This window comes from Cornus florida, unplaced genomic scaffold, assembly GCF_030987335.1.
Source record: "Cornus florida cultivar Cherokee Brave unplaced genomic scaffold, ASM3098733v1 CherokeeBrave_3.0.0_Hap2_Chr10, whole genome shotgun sequence".
Lineage (NCBI taxonomy): Eukaryota > Viridiplantae > Streptophyta > Magnoliopsida > Cornales > Cornaceae > Cornus > Cornus florida.
Window position 1 is genome coordinate 74,984,319 of NW_026775580.1, and position 21,113 is coordinate 75,005,431.

The following is a 21,113-nucleotide window of genomic DNA, read 5'->3' on the forward strand; positions in this document are numbered from 1 at the left end:
ATCTCATATATGCTCAATGCCTGTGATATTCCTCATTGGATGCATTTCATACTTACATTGTTTAGCATGCTTCACATCCTGTCACTTGCATATATTCATGTCATCTATCTGTTTTATCTATTTTATTTGACATGCATGTTTCTATTTTGTGCTTTCAATTCTTTATTTTTGCATTGACTCCCCTTGCAAGTTTTAAATTATTTTTCAGGCCATGACTAAGCGCAAGACTTTTGCCAAGAGGCAACACGGGCCTCAGAGACATATCAGACCTAGGATAGAGGAGCCAGCAGAGCCCTCTCATGTATAGGAGGAGCCATTAGAGCCTACTCCACCTCAGTCACCTTCTCATGAGGCTGAGGCTGATCATATTCCATCTACTTCTGAGGCTCAGCCTGCATTTACACCATCTCCATCTCCATCACAGGCTGAGGCTGAGGCTGAGCATTCACAATTACCATCTCCACCACACCAGCCAGCTCAGCCAGCTCGAGAGCGTGACAGGCCCGTGCCTAGATATGCGCATATGACAGTGGACCATGAGTCAGTGTTCGACACAGATTTCTTTTCTAGATCGGTACTGACCCGATCAGCTTACGATGATATTATCCAGAAGGGCCTTGCAGCTATTCTTGCCCCAGTTACTAAACCAGTCTACCCGCGGTTAGTACAGATGTTCTTCCAGAACCTCCGACCATCCCCGTGTACCATGGTAGAGTTGGTCACTACTATAGATGGCCATCAGTTTACTATTACTATGGACACACTAGCCAGATCATGCCATTGTCCACACCGATGCCTTCCGGAGCTACAGGAGCTATATTTGAGGCTATACAGGCCTTCTTATGCCGACATGGCAGTTTTCTTGACAGGTCACCATGCCGATGGCGAGACTTTCGCCACCTGCACCTTTCTTCCAGATGACCTATGGTTCTTTGATTCCGTTCTCTTTCGGAACATATATATGGCCGGGCACAAGATTCAGCGGTGAGGAGACTATCTGACAGCCCTCTACGCATTTTATACAGGCCACTGGGTATCTATCCCCATGCTCATCTGGAGCGTGATGAGGAAGCTCTTCAATGAGTATATCAGCAAGGAAAAGCCCAGAAGGGCTAAGTCTCTTCCATTTAGCCACCTCATCACCCAGATACTGATCGATCAGCGCTATCCTTTCTATCCTCAAGAGTACCCTGAGAGAGGTTCCTATCACTTCTTGAAGAAGGACTGGGACAAGAGCTACAATACTATTATCACCAGATTGCAGGACTACGCAATAGTGGCTGCAGAGGAGCTCGAGGCTGAGGAGATAGAGGCAGCAGCAGCAGACCCCGCAGCGGATGATGTACCAGTAGGTCCAGCTGCTGAGCATATAGACATCAATTTAGAGCGACCTACAGATGACGCAAAACAGCACTCTCTAGCTGGGTCGCCAGTACACGAGGAGGAGCAGACTCAGGATCTTTCTTCTGATTCATCCGTACCTGAGGCTCCTAGTCAGACCCCCGGCTTTGGAGAGCATCTTCAGGCTCTTGAGGATGCAGTGGTTGCTATCAAAGCTGATACTGCTGCCATTTCAAGCCGATGTTGTAGCCCATTGAGCTGATTTTGCTACATTCTGCACGAATGTCATGATTGCACTCTGAGATTTATCTAGGGATATCCACGGAGCTAGCCCTGCCCATCTTGCCTCCTCCACCCGAGATTCCCATTTCTTCTATCTTTTCATATTACACCTCTGTGATCTATACTTCATTTTTGTCACTGTATATTATTTGCAGCCGGATATGTCGGCTTTGCTCTTTTGCTGTACTCTATACTTTATTTTCTTTATATATGTTTTGGATGTCATCTATTATATTCTTATCTCTCTATATTTGACTCCATCAGGTACATCACAGTGACTTCAGTGAGAGAGTGCTATCCGATTTTTAGGACCACCCTTATACCTCTCTCACTGCTTTATTTTATTTACACTTGCACGTCCACTGTGCACTGACTATCCCTTTTTGTTATCTGATGAATTTATCCGAGTGCCAAATTTCAGGACCACAGTTAATCCCAAGTTTGGGGGGGCCATGCCACCCACTTTGGATACTTCAGTCCCAGCCATTCTTTGCCTTAATTGTACCAGTATACTCTTTCCTTTGTTCTCTTTGCACATTGCGGACATTGTGCCATTTAAGTTTGGGGGTAATGGTGTATGTTACAGTGTTTGCTTTTAAATTCAAAATTTTGAGCATGACTTGTGTATTTGAGAGATTTTCTATGATTGGTCCATATTAGCGATGATTTTGATCTTTTGAGGACTATATTGGTTAAAATTTAAAAATTACTTGACTTGAGAGTCCAATACTCCTTGCATGCCTTGAGGATACTATTTAGGAGTAAATTTTTCGAAAGATTGATATCTTGCTTGCAGTTGTGGTCCACATCATCTTGATTTTATGATTGTTTTGAGATTCATTTTAGAATTCTACACTAGCACAGGCGCACACTAGCATTCATTTGTGGGGTACATGCTTTGTTGATTATTGAATTGGTTATATCCCAATTGGACTAGTAGTACATTGAAAGCTTTCATTCTTGATAAAGGTAGATAACAACCCCTTTTCAGTAAGTAGCCGGGATTCTAGCCTCATCAAGCACTGAAATTCTTGCGCCAAAAGGTGGAGGGCCCAAACTCTAGGTTAATAATTGTTTATTAAAAAAAAAAAAAAAGGTTACAAAAGCAATAAAAAAGTGAGAACTTCTCCCAAAAGGTGAGAAGTGGGAAATTATTAAATGGAGGTTGTCTTGATTTGTAGCCTAGTTGATTTGAGCTTGTAAGTCCGTAGGGGTGTTTAAACGCCTAATGCCCTAAAGCCGTCTGGTTTGGGAGTCATTGACCTAACGCTCGAGCTCATGAATTGCTAGAAGCTTAATAGATCAACACATTGCACCATGTTTCCATCTTTGATCCTAAAAAAAAAAAAAAAAAATCGAGTGAAAAGAATAAGCGTACCTGGAACAATAAAACTTTAATAAAAATGTTCACTTTTTATCTTGATGATTGGTACTAGATTTGTGGAATAAGCGTACCTGGAATAATAAAACTTTAATAAAAAGGTTCACTTTTTATCTTGATGATTGGTACTAGATTTGTGTGCTAGTTTGAGGGTAAGGATATGATTAATTCTTTAGTTGGCTTAGATAGCAACATATTTGATGCCAGTCCATCAAAAGGATTCTAGAGTTGTTTTGATTTGCATGATCATTTTCTTGATGTTTGGAGTACCATACTTACTTGCTTGATGTTGAGATTTTGGGAGATTGTTTAGAAATGTTTGAAAAACTGCATACTTGAGGTAGTTTTCTCCCAATGCTTGTTAGCAATATTGGTGTCTCTTTAGAAAGAATGAGCTTAATGTTTGTGGGTATCATTTCTGGAAACCCTCACGAGACTTCAATCGTCCACTAGGGGTAACCTAGGGGTTTAAAAGGCGTGTTGCATATGTTAAGTGCAATCGTGTTGTTTTCATTTATTGGCGTTAGCCATTTATTGTTTTCTAGTTCATAATTGTTTAGTTATTCATTTCATTCCTTTACTTTCTAGTTCATTGCTAGGGACTAGCAATATTTAAGTTTGGGGGTGTGATGAGCGCTGAAAAGTGCGTATTTAAACCCCTTAAGCTTAGACATTCTAGTACCTTTATCTATCTCACTTTACCATTTTAGATTGATTTCGTATTATTTCCATTTTCAGGCATTTATCCTGAAAATAAGCTAACTCAGCCAAATAAGAGTAGAAATGAAGCAATTCTGGGATGGATTAAAGAAAGGAGCCAAGTGGAAGCAAAAGGAAGAAAAAGGTGGAAATCAACATCTTCGATCAATCTTAGATCAAAGTTCGATCGATCCAACATGATCGATCTCAGCACTTCAAGATGGATCAGAGCCATGATGACATTTTCAGAGATCTCAAAAGTTCGATCGATCCAACATCATTCTTCGATCGATCGAACTACTTTGTCCTTATCCAAATGATTAATCTTATCTAGTTGTATCACCCTACAAACCACTTTTGTCCTTTTCCCAAAAATATCTTCAAAATATCTCAGATTTGTTTTTATCCAAAAAGTGCCGCCATTGAGGATCGATCCAACTTCAGTTCGATAGATCTCAGCCATGTTCGATCAATCCAAGTCCAAGGTTCGATCGATCAAACTTCCTTCAATTCGAAAAAGTTAAATTTCCAGCTCACAAAAAGTTGTCCTTTATCCAATCATTGGGGAATATTTGCTGTACGACCCCAGCTTATTTTGGGTGTTATTTAACCTACCTATATAAGGATAAGGATTACTTTTTACATCATATCACATCATATCATATCATACCTTGTAGAACTCTGAGAGAGGAAGCTTAGAGGAGGAGGAGGCTAGAGACACCATTGATGACTCTTTATCAACCAATGAGCAAATCTCCACCATGGAGTTAGCCCTTGAGGGTTGGAGAAGCACTACCATGATTGGCTAGACATCCTCATGGGGCTAGAGTTAGCCCCAAGCATGCTTTCTACATCTTGATTTTGTGTATTATTGAGGGATTAGTGTTGTAATACATGTTTTGGCACTTATATATATATAGATCTTGTTTATTCAATGATTTATGTGGTTTAATGCTTTCAATTGATCATTTCATTCTATCCATATGTCTATGTATGCTAGAATAGATGTTCATGTGTTTGTCTCTATTTCTTGTCTTATTGATGCATGTCTATGTGTATTAATGCCATAGATCTAGAGATTGTCAAAACATTGTGTTTAATGGAATGCTCTTGTAATTTTCCTGATGGTTTATGCTCATTTCTTAATGGATTGTGCCTCTCCCTTAGCTTAATTAGTTTAATTTCATGTCATTAGCTTAATTGTAGTGTAGTGGTAGCATAGTTGTTAGATGGGAGGACAATCCATGCTTGTTGTTTGATATTCCATACTTTTGAATGCAAGTAGCATATATCTCTAACCTTGTGGTGTATTTGGCGTGTGAGCTTAATGAAATGATTAATGACTTGCTAGATATATTATGCTTTTCACATGCTATTTAGACAATATATACTTAATTAGTCACCCTTGCTAATTGAATCAACCAAACACACACACACATCAATATTGCAACACACATTTCCCTCATTAGTCATTTGTTAAGGGTGTAGAAAAGTATTGTTTAGTGGTGACCTCTAAACCCCAAGATCTCTCTCTTACTTACTCTTTATTGTATTCAATTATTTAGTTTAATTTGCTCTCTAGTTTAATCAACCAACCAACTATTTGTTTGATCACTCGACCTACTAACCCTAATAGTGATTCCACAACCAAATTCTACTCCAATCACTTGGGACGATCCCTACTCACCCTAACTATAATTTTAGTGAAGGTAGTAGTGGCTTTTATAAATGTAAAACTTGGCCCTCGCCTTAATGCACACTTTCTAAGCTTGTGGTGCGGTGCGGGAATACATTACTAGATATGTGAAGTCAAAAACCAACTACGAACACAAAAAGTGAGGTTATGCCAACAAAGTGACAAACGGGGAAAAGGCAAAATAGGGAAAAAGACGAAATAGGGAAAATGACGAAAAGTGAATAGTATCGAAAAATGAAAAATGTAGAAATGACTCGGCCCTCAAAGGAAGTTGTCAATCCAAAGAAAAGTGTCTTAGAAATCACTCAAGAGCACTCAAGACGACACTAAGCGACGAGGAACTGAACTCAGAAAGGAAAGATCAACGAAAAAAAAATATCTGTAAAAATCTGAGAAAAGGGAAAGGAATGAAAATGACCGAGTCTTCACATAGATATGTAGATAAATAGACCAGAAATGTAAGGACCCGAAAATTCTAATACAATAATTCTCAAATACATCAAAAATCCCTCAAGATCAAAAATAAAAATAAAAATAACCTCCATAATACAAAAAATCCTCCAACATACAAGAATCAAAATCCTAAAAAAAAAATACACGTCTAATTAATCTTCAAATAGACTTAAAAATCCCGTAACAGAGCTCCTCTCTAAACCCACAACTAATATTCCTCAAGCATCTTTGGTACCTGAAATTAGAGGGTGATGAGACAAGAAGTCTGAATAAAAAAAACCATAACAAGAATTTCATAAAAGTTTAACAAACACATGGGAAAATTATATTTTGGTGACCAAAATTAAACATAATTGCTCTATAGTGACCTTAAAGTCAAGAAAATGTGAATAATGACCAACGTTGAAACTTAATTGATATTAACGAACCATTTGAGGATAATTTGATCAAAAACATTTAAAGTTTTGATAAACATTTTAAAAATAAATTTTAGCTGACAAAATTTCCATCCAATACAAATAATAACTCATTGAATTCATCCTCCTACTCTCTCTCTCTCTCTAATTCAACGTTTTCTTTTTTCCTTTTTAGTTTGCAATTTACCAATTTAAAAAATTAGGGTTTATGAAATTAATCAAGAATGGTTATTGTTTCTTAAACTATAACTCAGTAGTATTAAAAAATTCCTAAAAATTACAATCTTATATTTTAAGGAAGATCTCTCAAACAAATCAACTTGTATAGTATAGTAACTATACCTTGAAAATAATAAATAAGAAGAAATTTTACAATTTTCTTGTCCTACGTCTTAGAACTTTGAAGAAAACGATGTAGAATATCGGTCCTCAGTTCTCTCCCATCTTGGTCTTCTCTTCAGAGACTTACTATAATAATATGTCGTCTTTTGGATTTCTTACTTGGGTTTACCTCTGGGAGCCTCTTCTAGATGTGTGGGGACCTGGGATCGGATAGATTTGAGAAAAGGCTAGCAGGTTGGAAGAAATGGTACCTCTCCAAGGGAGGATGGGTTACTCTGATTAAGAGCACCCTTTTTTGCCTCCCAACATATTTTATCTCTCTCTTTCAGATTCCTTTGTCTGTGGCTGAGAGAATTGAGAGTTTGCAGCGTAACTTTCTTTCGGGGGGGGGGGGGGAGGAGAGGAGAGAAGAGGAGTATCATCTGGTTCACTGGGAACAAGTGTGCTGTCCTTTTTGGAATGGAGGCCTAGGGATTAAAAGGTTGTTGCCTTTCAATAGGGCCCTTCTTGGGGGAAATGGCTTTGGAGATTTAGGGTGGAGAGGCATTGGCTCTGGAGGAGAGTTATTGCTAGCAAATTTGGGGAGAGCAATGGAGGGTAGAGTTTTCTTGAAGTGTGTGGTCCTAGGGGGTTGGGGGTTTGGTCTTGCATCTGAAAGGGATGGGACGCCTTTAACAAACATGTTCGTTTTTAAATCAGAGATGGCAAGAGGATCAGATTTTGGGAGGACCTTTGGTGTGAGGAGCTTCCCCTAGCTCTTTCTTTCCCACAGCTCTACAGGATTGCTTCTTATAGGCAGGCCTTAGTGATTGACTGTTATCATCTTGATAATGAAAGACTAACTTGGGATGTTCAGTTTAGGAAGCATTTTCAGGATTGGGAGATTGAGGAGGTCACTCATTTTTGGAGTTACTATATCGCCAGGTGATTTCTCATGGGGATTCTAATTGTTGGCTTTGGAGCCCTAATTCTCAGGGTCGGTTCGAGGTGAGGTCCTTTTTCAGGTATCTTACTGTTGGTGATGGAGGTCCTTTCTCGTGGAAGTCTATTTGGCGCTTCAAGGCTCCCCTTAAGCTGGCCTTCTTTGCTTGGACCTCTGTCTTGGGTAATATTTTAACCCACGATAATTTAAGGTGGAAGAATCAGGTGGTTGTTAATTGTTGTTACCTGTGCTGCACAATGAGGAGACAGTTAATCACCTTTTATTGCATTGCAGCATGGCTAGAGACTATTGGGATTTGATGATTGGTTTATTTGGGGTCCCTTGGGTTATGCCCTGTTCCTCTCGACGGTTGATTGAGGTTTAGAGAGGTGTCTCTGTGGGGGTTCTTATTCATGATGCATGGAGGGCTACGCCTCTTTGTATTTGGTAGTACATTTGGCTCGAGAGGAATTGGAGATATTTCAAGAGAAATGAGAAGCCTATTTCTATGCTCAAGTTCTCCATTATTTCCACTCTCTTTTGTTGGGTTTCAGGGAGAGATTATCATTCTATTGAGGAGATTGTTATTTTTTTGGCCTCTTTGAAGGCTTAAGGCTTTTTGTGGCCTTTTGTTTCTTTGAGACTCGCTCCCCTTTTGAGCGCTTTTTATAAAATGTTACTTATAAAAAAAAAAAGGTTAATGTAGAGGGTAAATTTGTCCACTTACATAATAATATATTATAAGAAGGTTATTTAGGTAATAAACTACCAAATGGTCACTTAATATCAATTAAGTTTCAGCATTGGTCACTATTAACCTTTTCTTGACTTTAAGGTCACTATAGAGCAATTATGTTTAATTTTGGTCTCCAAAATATAATTTTCCCTTCACAAAATATACATATTCATGTTAATATATAAACAAAATACATATACATTTAATCAAAATATTTAATAAAAACCATTTGAAGCAAAATCACCTATATTTGGTACAATAATTCAACAGTGGGACCCCACCATCATCATTAGTTTCCTTTTTATTTCTTTGCCTTCACGTGCACCACCATTTCACCCATATAAAATACATTCGGAGTTATACGATACATAACTATCACCAAAACTAAAGGAATCCCACTAAAAATGGGTGAAGTGCAAAAATCACCCTTGTAATTTGAAAATTGTGCAAATAACACCCCTCGTGTTCAAATCACCCTCTCCCCCCCCCCCCCCCCCAATACTATGAAAAAGAGCAAATGAGGACTTATTATCAGGTAAATAAAGTGAGATAGGCAAACAGTCTAAAATGCCCTTCACTATACATATAACAAAAATAATTAAAAAATCTTAAAAGACGAAATTACCTTAAAGGACCTGTGGGGAAACACCATTTGTTTAGTCCAACAAATTTAATCATCTCCACAAACAACGCACAGACTCCCACAAACACCATAACTGCCCCCATCACCACCACTACCACCACCACCATCCCCACCTCGCAACCATGACCACACAGGCACCATCACCACCACAGCCCACCAGCACTACAATCGCCTTCCCACAACCATAATAAAATATAAAAAAACATTATACTCACCTATCCACCGCTGTCGCCGCCGCAACACTCACCGGAAACTACCATCATCAATGCACTTTTCCCAATCTATTTCTTGACACTATATTCCGGCAAAAATCTAGCCTCAAGAACCATAATCACCTTCCTCATCCTCACAACCGTTGCAACCACTGTGTATTCTGGCGAAACAACCAACCCCACGATCTCACGATCGACAGCGGCAAGTTTGATACGGTGGAAATAGCCATTAGTTCATGATGGCGGCGTGGTTCAGACGACAAAACGGCAGCATAATTCATGTTGGGGCATGGTTCAGCAGGCGACACCTGCAATCTTCGGCGTGATCTCAACTCTTCCATCGTTGTCACAACGATAAACAAATCGATTTACTCCTGCCATCGTCTCTTGATCAAGATCTTCACCAAACTCACCCGAATCGAAACTCCTAAGAACCCTAAAAAATAGGGGTATCAATCATCTCCCACAACTATGGCATGATCTCAACTCTTTCATGAAGAGGATCGAACCTGTCGATCACTTCACTTTGAAAATCGCCTCCCACCGTTGATGTCCCCAAAGAAAAAGATGATCTTCCTCGACCTAGACGAGACTTTGGTTCACTCCACATCGGATCTGCCGCCGAAAAAGTACGATTGCATTGTCCGGCCGACATTTGAGTGTAGAGAGAGAAGTGTATAGTGAGAATATGTAAAGTTGATGTGTAAAGATTATTGATAAGGTGTAATTTTTCTAGATAGATGGATGTCTAGGATTGTCTGGGGCCATAGCTGAGGTGGTGCACTATACTACCTAATAATTTCTCATTGAGGGTAGTTTGGGAAGTCTAAAAGGGTCGTGTTGGTATTTAGAGGAATTTTTGGGCACATGACCTACACATGTCACCCTTTGGAGTCAGAATCCCTCATTTGCTCACTTTTCATACTACGGGGGTGTGATTTGAATACAAGGGTGTTATTTGCACATTTTTCAAACTACAGGGGTTTTTTTTGCACTTCACCTTACTAAAAACAAACACAAAAGATCACAAACTTAATCAATTATCCATCTCCGGCCTTCCTCCAAATTAGGACACGTAACCCATTAAAATAAAATAATGAACAAAAACCAAAATAAATAATCTCTCTCAATTAACGAAATAAACCCCAAAAAAATCTGTATAATAAAAATCAAGCCCTGAAAATCTGGGTTGTCACAAAAAAAAAATGAGAAAATATATATATTTTTTTAAAAAAAAAGGTAAAATGAGATATGTATACAACTATACAAGTTATGTTATGACTTTATGAACTTATTTTTTGTTTTAAATGTAAGCTTGTAAGACCAAAAGATCCTAAAATTAGATTCTCTATGGGTTTGGAGGACCACATGTTAAATGTTTTAGTGTTTTCTATTTCAACTATTCATAGTAACCTATTTATTGGGATTTTTTTTTTTTTCCTTTGTGGGGCGAAGGGGGTGCATAACCCCAGGTCTTTTATAAAAGAGAACAATTATGTGAAGAGCGACCATTTGCTTTATTGCAAACAGGCGCATTGTAAACAAAGATAAGCAGCAATAAAATTATCCCTATTAGGGTAACCTTATGTGTGTTGATGTGGCACAATTGCGAGACCCACATCATGTAATAATTGAGGAACAAAAATCGCTTCAATGCAAGTGTGTGTGTGTGTGTGTGTGTTTTTTTTTTTTTTTAAACCAGAATGATAGTGTGTGATTATTTTAAAATACTTTCATCAGTGTAAAGCTTAATGAATAATAAAATGGTGTTCGTGTCGTGGTGGGTACATTGCTAGAACAGATTGGAAACCTTGATCTTGAGAGATTTTATGTCGGTATAAACAGCTTAACTGGCTATATTCCAGTCAAAATATTCAATGTGTCAACGATAAAACTCCTTGCTCTGGGATTTAGTCAATTTTCAAGTCATCTTCCTTCGGATATGGGGCTTTAGCTTCCCAGTCTTGAAGAGCTTTATCTGGGCAACAATAAACTCAGTGGAGAAATCTCAAGCTCTATCTCCAATGCATTTAAACTTACTCTCCTGCATTTGTCTACCAACTCATTCAGTGGCTCTATACCATATTCGCTTGGTAGTTTAACATTACTACAACGGCTCTTCATTGGTGAAAATAATTTGACAAGGGAATCCTTTACTCCAGAATTAAGATTTTTAACTTCTTTGACCAATAGCAGACATTTGGAAGTATTCAACATAGCATTAAATTAATTTAATGGCATAATCCCTGATTCATTTAGGAATATGTGACTTCTCTTCAAATTTTTTAAGCATTTGGATAAAAAATCAAGGGCAACATTCCTAGTGGAATCGGTAATTTGAGTGGCTTAGGACATCGAAGCATCGATAGCAACGAGTTGACTGGACCTATCCCACCAACAATCGAAAGGTTACAGAATCCCATACAATTGTATCTTGAACACAATAGACTACAAGGACCCATTCCAAATGATCTCTACAAGTTAACCATGCTCGGAGACATTTACGTAAGGAACAATAACCTTTATAGACTGATACCAACATGCTTGGGAGAACTCAAGTCCCTAAGAAGACTCTACTTAGACTCTAACAACTTGACTTCCATGATACCTTCAAACTTGTGGAGCCTTAAAGATCTATGGGCTCTAAATTTATCCACAAATTCTCTCAGAGGTAATCTACCATTAGATGTCACGAATTTGAAGGTCTTGATACAATTAGACTTGTCATGGAACCAGTTATCAGGTGACATCCTCAGTACCATTGAAGGCGCTCAATCATTAGTAAATTTATCCTTCGGGCATAATAAACTGCAAGGACATATTCCTCAATCACTGAGCTATAAACTTTAATAATTCATGTTAAGTCATTAATCACAAATTTACATGAATCCCATATCTTAGAACTTCATGATTTTCACATATCTATAATGCATAAATAAATGGTTAAATATAAATACCTCGATTCATGATATCAAACCTTGTTAAGATTAAATCCAACGTCTAGATCCTTTAACCACGAACTAATCTGCAACTCTAATCAACAGGCAAAGGTGAAAACTGGTTTCTCTCTCTTGGCCTTTTGCACACATAAAACTTTTACGTGTTCTATCATTAATCGTACATAATTGATGGAGTATATGCACTCTTATAAAGGCAGAGAGAGGACCAGTTTTCTTTTCAGTAACATAATTCTACTTTCCATCAAAGTAAGGAATAAGAAAGAAAAACACTTCTCCAATAAGTAATTACCAAAAAGGTAATTATAAGTTGACCAAAAATAAATAATATTAATTAATATTTATTTACTTAGCCACCAAGTAATATGTCACATGTCCAAATCATGTGGGTCACAATTAAATAAATAATCTTACATTCTCCCACTTGGCACATATGATAATTTCTGTAGTGGTTTAGTAAAATAGTCATTAGTGTGTACTATAAATCAGATTAAGGTATTAAGTTGGTCATCATAAATACCATGGTAAATAAACTACCAATATGAGTTATAACGGTTATATGTCCCTAAATGACACAATCCCTTCCATGTATCACAACACTAGTAACCTATTCAACATAGTCTATAAATGAGAAGTATTAATAATGATCTAACAATAATGTCTTTTCCAAAACTATTCTTATTACCACTTATTAAAGCAATACGTACATGTACATTAATTAATAGAAAATATCAAAAACACATTTAAGTAGCGCAAAATGTCAAATATATATAAGCACTGTTAAGCAATCCACAATTAAAAAATAATCATCATTGACTACATTCAAGACCCATTCTTTTAACATGTTCTATAAATGTCTTGGGTGGTAATCCATTCGTTAATGGATTGCAATCATAAGTTGTGTGCTTATATATTCAATAGACATTCGTTGTTTCTAAACATTTTCTTTAATGATAAAGTATTTCAACTTTAGAATACCTATCATTTTTCATACAAGAAGTTCAACAATTGCAGCATAAATTTTCAACAATCTGAAAATGGTACCCATAACTCCAAATCCTGAAATAAATTCAGCAATAATAAATTGTAGCCTCAAAGCATGCTACAAATTAAAAATTCATAATAGACAAAGTAATAAAAATTACTTTATACTTTTTTTATAATATTGTTCTTCCAGCCAAAAAAAACAAATAACCAATTAAAAAATGTCTTCCTAAGTGTGAGAATATAATCTTTTATCACATACCAACTTGTATATACATCAAACTCCACAATATATGCATAAGGAATATTTTTTGCTTCTTTACCTTTTAGCTAACTTATTCTTTGGGATTGCATTGGCTGAATTTATCCCCTTTTATGTATAGAATAATACTGGTTGAATAATGTTCCATACCAAATCTTTCTAAAATTCTTTCAATATATGCTTTCTGAGATAATCCTAAAAGTTCATGTGATCTATTATGAAATATTTCTATTACTATCACGTAGAATGCCTCATCCATATCTTTCATTTCAAAGTTCTTAGAGATAACTTTTAGTTTCATATAATAAATTAAGATCTCTACTAGCAAATAAAATGTCATCAATATATAGAATCAGAAATATAAACTTACTCCCACTAACCTTCTAGTATATACACTGATTAACAGTATTTTCCTTAAAACCAGAAGAAATAATGGTATCATTAAACTTAATATACCATTGTTAGAGTTTAAATCTATATATTGACATCTTAAGTTTATAGATCATGAATTCTATACCCTTTAATGTGAAGCCTTCAGGTTGTTCCATATGGACTTTTTCTTATAAACTCCCATTTATAAAAGTTGCATTCACATTCATTTAATGTAACTCTAAATCATAATAAGTTATTAATGCCATGGTATTTTAAAAGATTCCTTCTTAGATATTGGAGATAAGGTTTCTTTATAATATCTTCATTCATGGCACTAATTCATTTAGTAAAATCATTACTGTTAATGGCTTGTGAATATGTAACCGGATCCGTATATATCTCACTATATATCAAAATTAAATTCTTGCAATCTGTATCACATAGTCATCCGGAATATCAGATCTCCTTTCTCTTTGAGATCGTCTTAATGTTATTCCTTATGATTTTTCTACAATCTATTCATTGGTGATAATCTCATTATAGAGTTGTTGATTATTCAATTGTTCTTCGTTGTTATACGGTTTAACAACTGAAGGAACGATTATTTCCTTAGAAGTTATGGGTAAAGAGATTTGTATCCCAACTTCTGGAATGATCAAATTCTTATTTTTATCACTCCCACTGATTTCACCATTCTTAATGAATTTGTCATTACTGGTTTCAATAATTATCGTACTATGTTTAGGATAGTAAAACTTGTACCCTTTATATTACTTAATATCCACAACATTATGGGTAACGAGGAATTACTTAACATACTCCTAACCAATTCTATAAGAGTACGATTATGCCTTACAGCTACACGCTTCTGCTATGGCATGCACGCTTCTGCTGTGGCATGTATAGCAAAGTGTATTGAGCACAAATGCTATATATTTCAAGAAGTTTAACAAACGGTTAGAGTATTAACCCGTTTCATCATACTTTTCATAATATTCACCACCTCTATATGACCTTATGATTTTCATTTTTCTATCTAATTCTTTTTCAACCTCATTTATGTATACTTCAAGAGTACCCACTGCTTGAGATTTTTCATACAACAAATATATATATCCATGATGTGAAAAATCAACTATAAAGGCGATAAAATGTTTTTCTTCTCCAAAAGATGGAACATCAAAAGGTCTACAAATGTCTGTATGAATAATTTCAAGAAGCTATTTACTTATTGTGGCTCATTTCTTTGTGTGTTTGGTTTGTTTACCCTTAATACAATCCACACACACATCAAAATCAGTAAAGTTTAGATTCGGAAGAATCACATCCTTTACTAATTTTCTTAACATTTCACTAGATATTGACCTAGTCTTTTATGCCACAAAAAGGATAAATTTTCTATTAATTGAGCTATGCTTAATTCTAACATTATGATGCAAGATCAAAAGGTTTTTTAATAAATAAACTATCAAGTTTGAAATTACAAAAATCATCAACAATAATACCATAACTCACAAATTAGAATTTCTTGAATAAACATCATTATCAAATTTAAATTAAAAACCATTAACAAAAGGTTTTGAAATAAAATCAAATTATAGGAAATTGAATAAATATAAAAAGTTTAAATTAATTTAAATAAAATCCACTACAATGTCACAATGATTTCAACAAAAATTTTTCCCAATTATCATAAATAAGAAATTCTTATTTGAATTTGTGGTTTAGGCCATAAGAAATTCTTGCATCTATTAGAAACATAAACATTAGTACTTAAGTCAACCTATCATGTATTAGAAAGAATTTCAATAAGTAATTCGAAATATACAAAAGCCAAAAGCTTACCATTCTTTTTTGAATCATTCTTTATATTTCATGTAATTTTTCTAAAAGTGTTCAATACATTAATGACACTTTTTCATTATTACATTCCTTTCTTTTAGTAGATTGACCTAAATCTTTTAATTTTGGGTATTGCTCACTTAATGCCTTTTTTAGGGTTAGACCCAAAATTTATTTATAATTTCTTGAATTATCAGATGAACATAATGATTACCTTACTACTTAAGTCTTGTCTCCTCCTAAATTAACATAATGGCCAATTAAATCACTTTTCACTTGTCTTAATAATGTTAATTCTCTAAATGACCCATACTGAATAGACAAAAAATTGAGAATAAATTGAATAAGAAAATTCTCATTCACAATCATCCATAAGTTTCTCAATTTTGCAGAAACATTAGTCATCTAAAAAAAAAAAAAAAAAAAAACATACCCATACATGGTAAGAGTACCAACAAAATTGCATAGTTGTGATATAAATTAATAATTTTTATTTTAGATATTTATCTACAATACGAAAACATTCTTCTAGTCAAAATATTCCTTAGCACTATCACTATGGAAACAATTATTTACATAACTATAATGCTTAATCTGTTCGATCTCTCCCAAACTTTATGGAGAATCTTTTCTCCCTCACTGTCTTTATCAGTAATAATAGTAGATTTCTCAATTTAAAATGCTAAATCAAGATTTACACATCTAAATTTTGAACTCAACTTACTCATTCCATTATGAGAAATTAGTTCTATTGAGAATCAGAACAGATGTAGCATGCACATTAAAAGTAATAAAACAAATATAATAAGACAAAATGCTCACAACAATAATACTTTGAGTTAACAACACATTTATATAACTTACAAATATAAATACAATGTATAACTATAGTACCCCTTTGGGTGGCAACTATAAAATACTAATAATGATGCTTATTTGTATTTATATGTTACCTTCATTGGTGATGTATTAGTTAATTAAATAGATAAGTTACCTTTAGATATCCTATATCTACCTAATTAAAAAATACATGCAATCCTTTAATTTTCATTTAATCACTTGAAAATCAATTCTATTTGGAGAATTATTTCTCATAATTAAATAAACTCAATATTCATGAATATCACAAAAAATAATAAGCATCATAATTCATGAAATATTGCAATTATGTTTACTAATAAAATTGATATTCATCAACCATTATGATTAGGCCACTTTGGTAGCTACCAACCTTTACATAATATGAATATTAAATTAGATAGTAACTAATTTATGATTAATTATGTCTACTACAAAAATTAATATTCATCAATCATTATGATTGGGTCACTTTAGTAGCTACCAATCTTCACATAATATGAATATAAATTAGACAGAGATTAATTTATCATTAAGTTATATTTACCACTAAAATTAATATTCATCGACCATTATGGTTAGGTCACTTCGGTAGCTACTAACCCTCACATAATATGAATATTAAATTAGCTAGTAACTAATTAATCATTAATTTACCCATTTAACATTATACACTCATACTCATAATTGTCGATTGAAGTTTAAGCTACTTCGATCTCAAAAACTGAATAGTCCGAAATTTCATAGAAAATATATATTTATTTTATATACATAATAAAATATATTATTTTATTTTCAGACTTAAAGATTATAATTGAATCAATCCAAAATTAATTCTCCATCATGTATGTATGTTTGGGTATAAAACAATAATTCATTATGTCTAACAAAAATTTAATTAAATTTCTAGACTCACATATCATTCTAGAAATTTTAAATAAATACACATACTTGATGTATTTAATATTTTATTAATATTATTATTTTTTAAATAATAATAAAATTAGAATATTCATATTTAATCACATGTATGACAAAGTCCATTAACCAAGCAAATCTTTAATGGACATTCATATAATAATTGTCACCTGTTCATGGATAATGAATATATATATATATATATATCAATTATATATACATATGTACTCATCTATAGTAACTCGTGTGAAAGTAAGTTAACTTTCACAAAATTCATTACGCTCGAAAATAGAGATAAAAAGTCAAAATTCTTTGCTGCAAAAAAACATTACTAATTCTTTCCGGGTCGTCACATGCATCAGGAACATATCTATAACAACAATTAAAACATACATATGTGTGGAGGCGATTCCAAACAAATAAACTATACAAATTATATTTTAAATTTATACATATTATTTATGCAACTTTAAAGGAAAAAAACGAGTTCCTAAACCATAAACTCTGATACCACATATAAACTTTAATAATTCATGTTAAGTCATTAATCACAAATTTACATGAATTCCATATCTTAGAACTTCATGATTTTCACATATCTATAATGTATAAATATATGGTTAGATATAAATACCTTGATTCATGGTATCAAACCTTATTGAGATTAAATTCAACATCTAGATCCTTTAATCACGAACTAATCTGCAACTCTGATCAACAGGCAAAGGTGGAAACTGGTTTATCTCTCTTGGCCTTTTGTACACATAAAACTTTTACGTGTTCTATCATTAATCGTACATAATTGATGGAGTATATGCACTCTTATAAAGACAGAGAGAGTACTAGTTTTCCTTTTATTAACATAATTCTACTTTCCATCAAAATAAGGAATAAGAAAGGAAAACACTTCTCCAATAAGTAATTACCAAAAAGGTAATTATAAGTTGACCAAAAATAAATAATATTAATTGATATTTATTTACTTAGCCACCAAGTAATATGTCACATGTCCAAATCATGTGGGCCACAATTAAATAAATAATCTTACATGAGCAACTTAATAAGTTTGGAATTTTTGGATCTATCTGGTAACAATCTGTCCGGAGACATTCCCAAGTCCTTAGAAAAACTCAGATATCTTCAATATTTGAATGTGTCCTTCAATAGATTGCAAGGAGAAATTCCTACAGGAGGTTGTTTCAATAACTTTACAGCTCAGTCATTTATGTATAATGATGTACTCTGTGGTGTATCTAGACTACAAGTCCCGCTTTGCAAAACCAACGCGCTCCAACGATCAAAGTCAAAAATTGTGCCTATATTGAAATACATTTTACCCACTATAGTAGCATCAACAATCCTTGTGCTGGCCCTTCTATATGTGTTGATAAGGCGCGAGAAAGATAATTCCAGATTACTTAACCAAGTTGATTCAATGCCTCTTGCATGGAGAAGGATTTCATACCATCAGCTTCTGCAAACAAGAAATTCATTTAATGAAACGAACCTACTTGGTAAGGGGAGTTTTGGTTCTATTTATGGTGGAACACTTTCAGATGGGACAAATATTGCAGTAAAGGTTTTTAATTTGCAATCAGAAGCAGTATTCAGGAGTTTTGATGTCGAATGTGAGGTAATGCGTAATATTCACCATCGAAACCTTACTCAATCATCCACAGCTGCACGAACATGGATTTCAAAGCCTTGGTACTCGAGTACATGCCTAATAGGAGCCTTGAGAAGTGGTTATATTCTCACAACTATTGTTTGGATATCCTACAACGGTTAAACATAATGATAGATGTGGCATCAGCCTTGGAATATCTACATCATGGTCTTTCAACTCCCATTCTTCACACTATGATTTGAAGCCTAGCAATGTCCTGCTCGATGAAAATATGATTGCGCATATTGCTGATTTCGGTATTGCCAAACTCTTGGGTGATGGGGATTTTATGGCACAAACCAGGACTTTGGCAACAATTGGTTATATGGCACCAGGTAAAGTTATTTTCAATTCATGTTCAAGTTTTCTTATTAATTTTTAAAATTTTGTAGTTGTCCTTTTTACTGTTAGAATTTAGCTTCATTCTATGGTTTTATACTAAATGTTAATGTCAAGCACAGAGTATGGGACTGAAGGAATAGTATCTACAAAAGGCAATGTCTACAATTATGGTATCATGTTGATGGAAGTATTCACAAGGAAAAAACCAACAGATGACATGTTTGCTGGAGAGATGAGCTTGAAGCATTGGGTGAAGGAAGCATTAGATGATTCTCCATTCACAGTTTTGGACGCCAATTTGATAGGAAGAGAGGACAAACATTACCTTGTGAAGGAGCAATGTATATCATCAGTCTTGAGTTTGGCCACGGATTGTTCAAATGATTCACCTGAGAAAAGGATCAACATGAATGATGCCTTGATTGTACTTAAGAAAATTAAAACCACATTTGTAGCAAACAGTGGATACGCTTGAAAGGTAAATTTGTTGAAAATAACAGATATCAAGTTTAGTAGTATTTTTCTACACTACACTTGCCTTTTTACGAAAGCAATGTCTGTTTTTCTTAAGCAAGTTCTACTTCTTTCCACTTAAAACTTTCTTTCCTTTTTTTTACTGTATTCCACTTCTAAGTTGGAGATGAAGCATGTAATGGGAGAATGCTGGCCAAAAGATCGTCTGTTAAACGTTTTACCTTTCAAAACACACACTACTACTTATTTGTATTTTTTCTTTCTTCTCTCTCTACTAGTCTCGAAAGCTTGACCAATGACTTGAGAGTTAAGGCCCAAACATGAAATCTTATTTGTACGGACACCATCAGGCAAAGATATATATTCAATTAAGAATGGCAATGCAGAGAATATATGTTTAGCACAATATTTAGGATGGCTTACCAATGTGTTCCGCTCCTAAAGCTATAATATCATCGTCATCAAGATAAATTGAAGTTAAATCAATAAATATTCAAACCAGAATCCAATATAATTGGTTCTGTAGATGAAAATAACTATCAGAGAATTACCACTTGCAAATTGCAACATCCATATTCATGCACCCGAAAAAGTTGAGTAGCATAGTGAAACCTCCGTTAAAAAAACAATTTATTGATACAAGATCGTAATAAGACAAGCAGCTAAAGTTCCTTTGTCTTCTGTTTAAGGAACAAGTACATTGTAAGGGCCAGGGCATTAGCTAGACAGTAAAGGAGGAAAAAAAACATAATACAGAGTAATAAAAGAAGCAATGAAAGAAGGAAAATTTGCAAACACAAAAGCTTCATAAATGGCCAATTGGAATAGAATTACCTGGTAGTCGCCCTCCTAGGAAAAACCAAACCTTTAGCAATTATCCCCCCTTGAACTCGTGCGACTTGGAACGAGCAATGGCCTCATGCAGCTGTAACCAAAAGAAGAAGAGACCCAAAATAAAAGATGGCATAAGAAGGTGCATAACATAACACTGATGCTATGGAGACTTTGAATTTGGAATTAGAGAAAATTTTGTATAAATTTTGAACTAAACCCAAGGCATCAATGCAGGGCTACCAAACATAACATGAATGTCTTTTGTATCTAGTAAGTATGAAACTACCCACTAATTACAAATTGCTCGTCATACTTCACCTGCAGAGTATATATTAGGGTCACAAATTACTGATAAAGCACAGCCCTATTAAAACACTATTTGCGGCATTGATTCAATCCAGGCTCTCAAGGACAACGGGAGCAACCCAACCACGGGGCTACGAAGGTGTTCGCCTGTAACATGCATATTGGGTGTCCAAAA

General features: G+C 34.7%; 1 protein-coding gene across 1 annotated transcript; it reads left to right on the plus strand.

Annotated features, from left to right (window-relative positions):
• Positions 1-18,364: 18,364 nt before the first annotated feature.
• LOC132277869 (receptor kinase-like protein Xa21) lies at positions 18,365-19,799 on the plus strand. The gene is made up of 3 exons (XM_059779712.1): positions 18,365-19,023; positions 19,130-19,317; positions 19,444-19,799. The coding sequence occupies exons 1-3, from the start codon at positions 18,365-18,367 to the stop codon at positions 19,797-19,799; spliced, it is 1,203 nt and encodes a 400-aa protein (XP_059635695.1).
• The last annotated feature ends 1,314 nt before the right edge of the window (positions 19,800-21,113 follow it).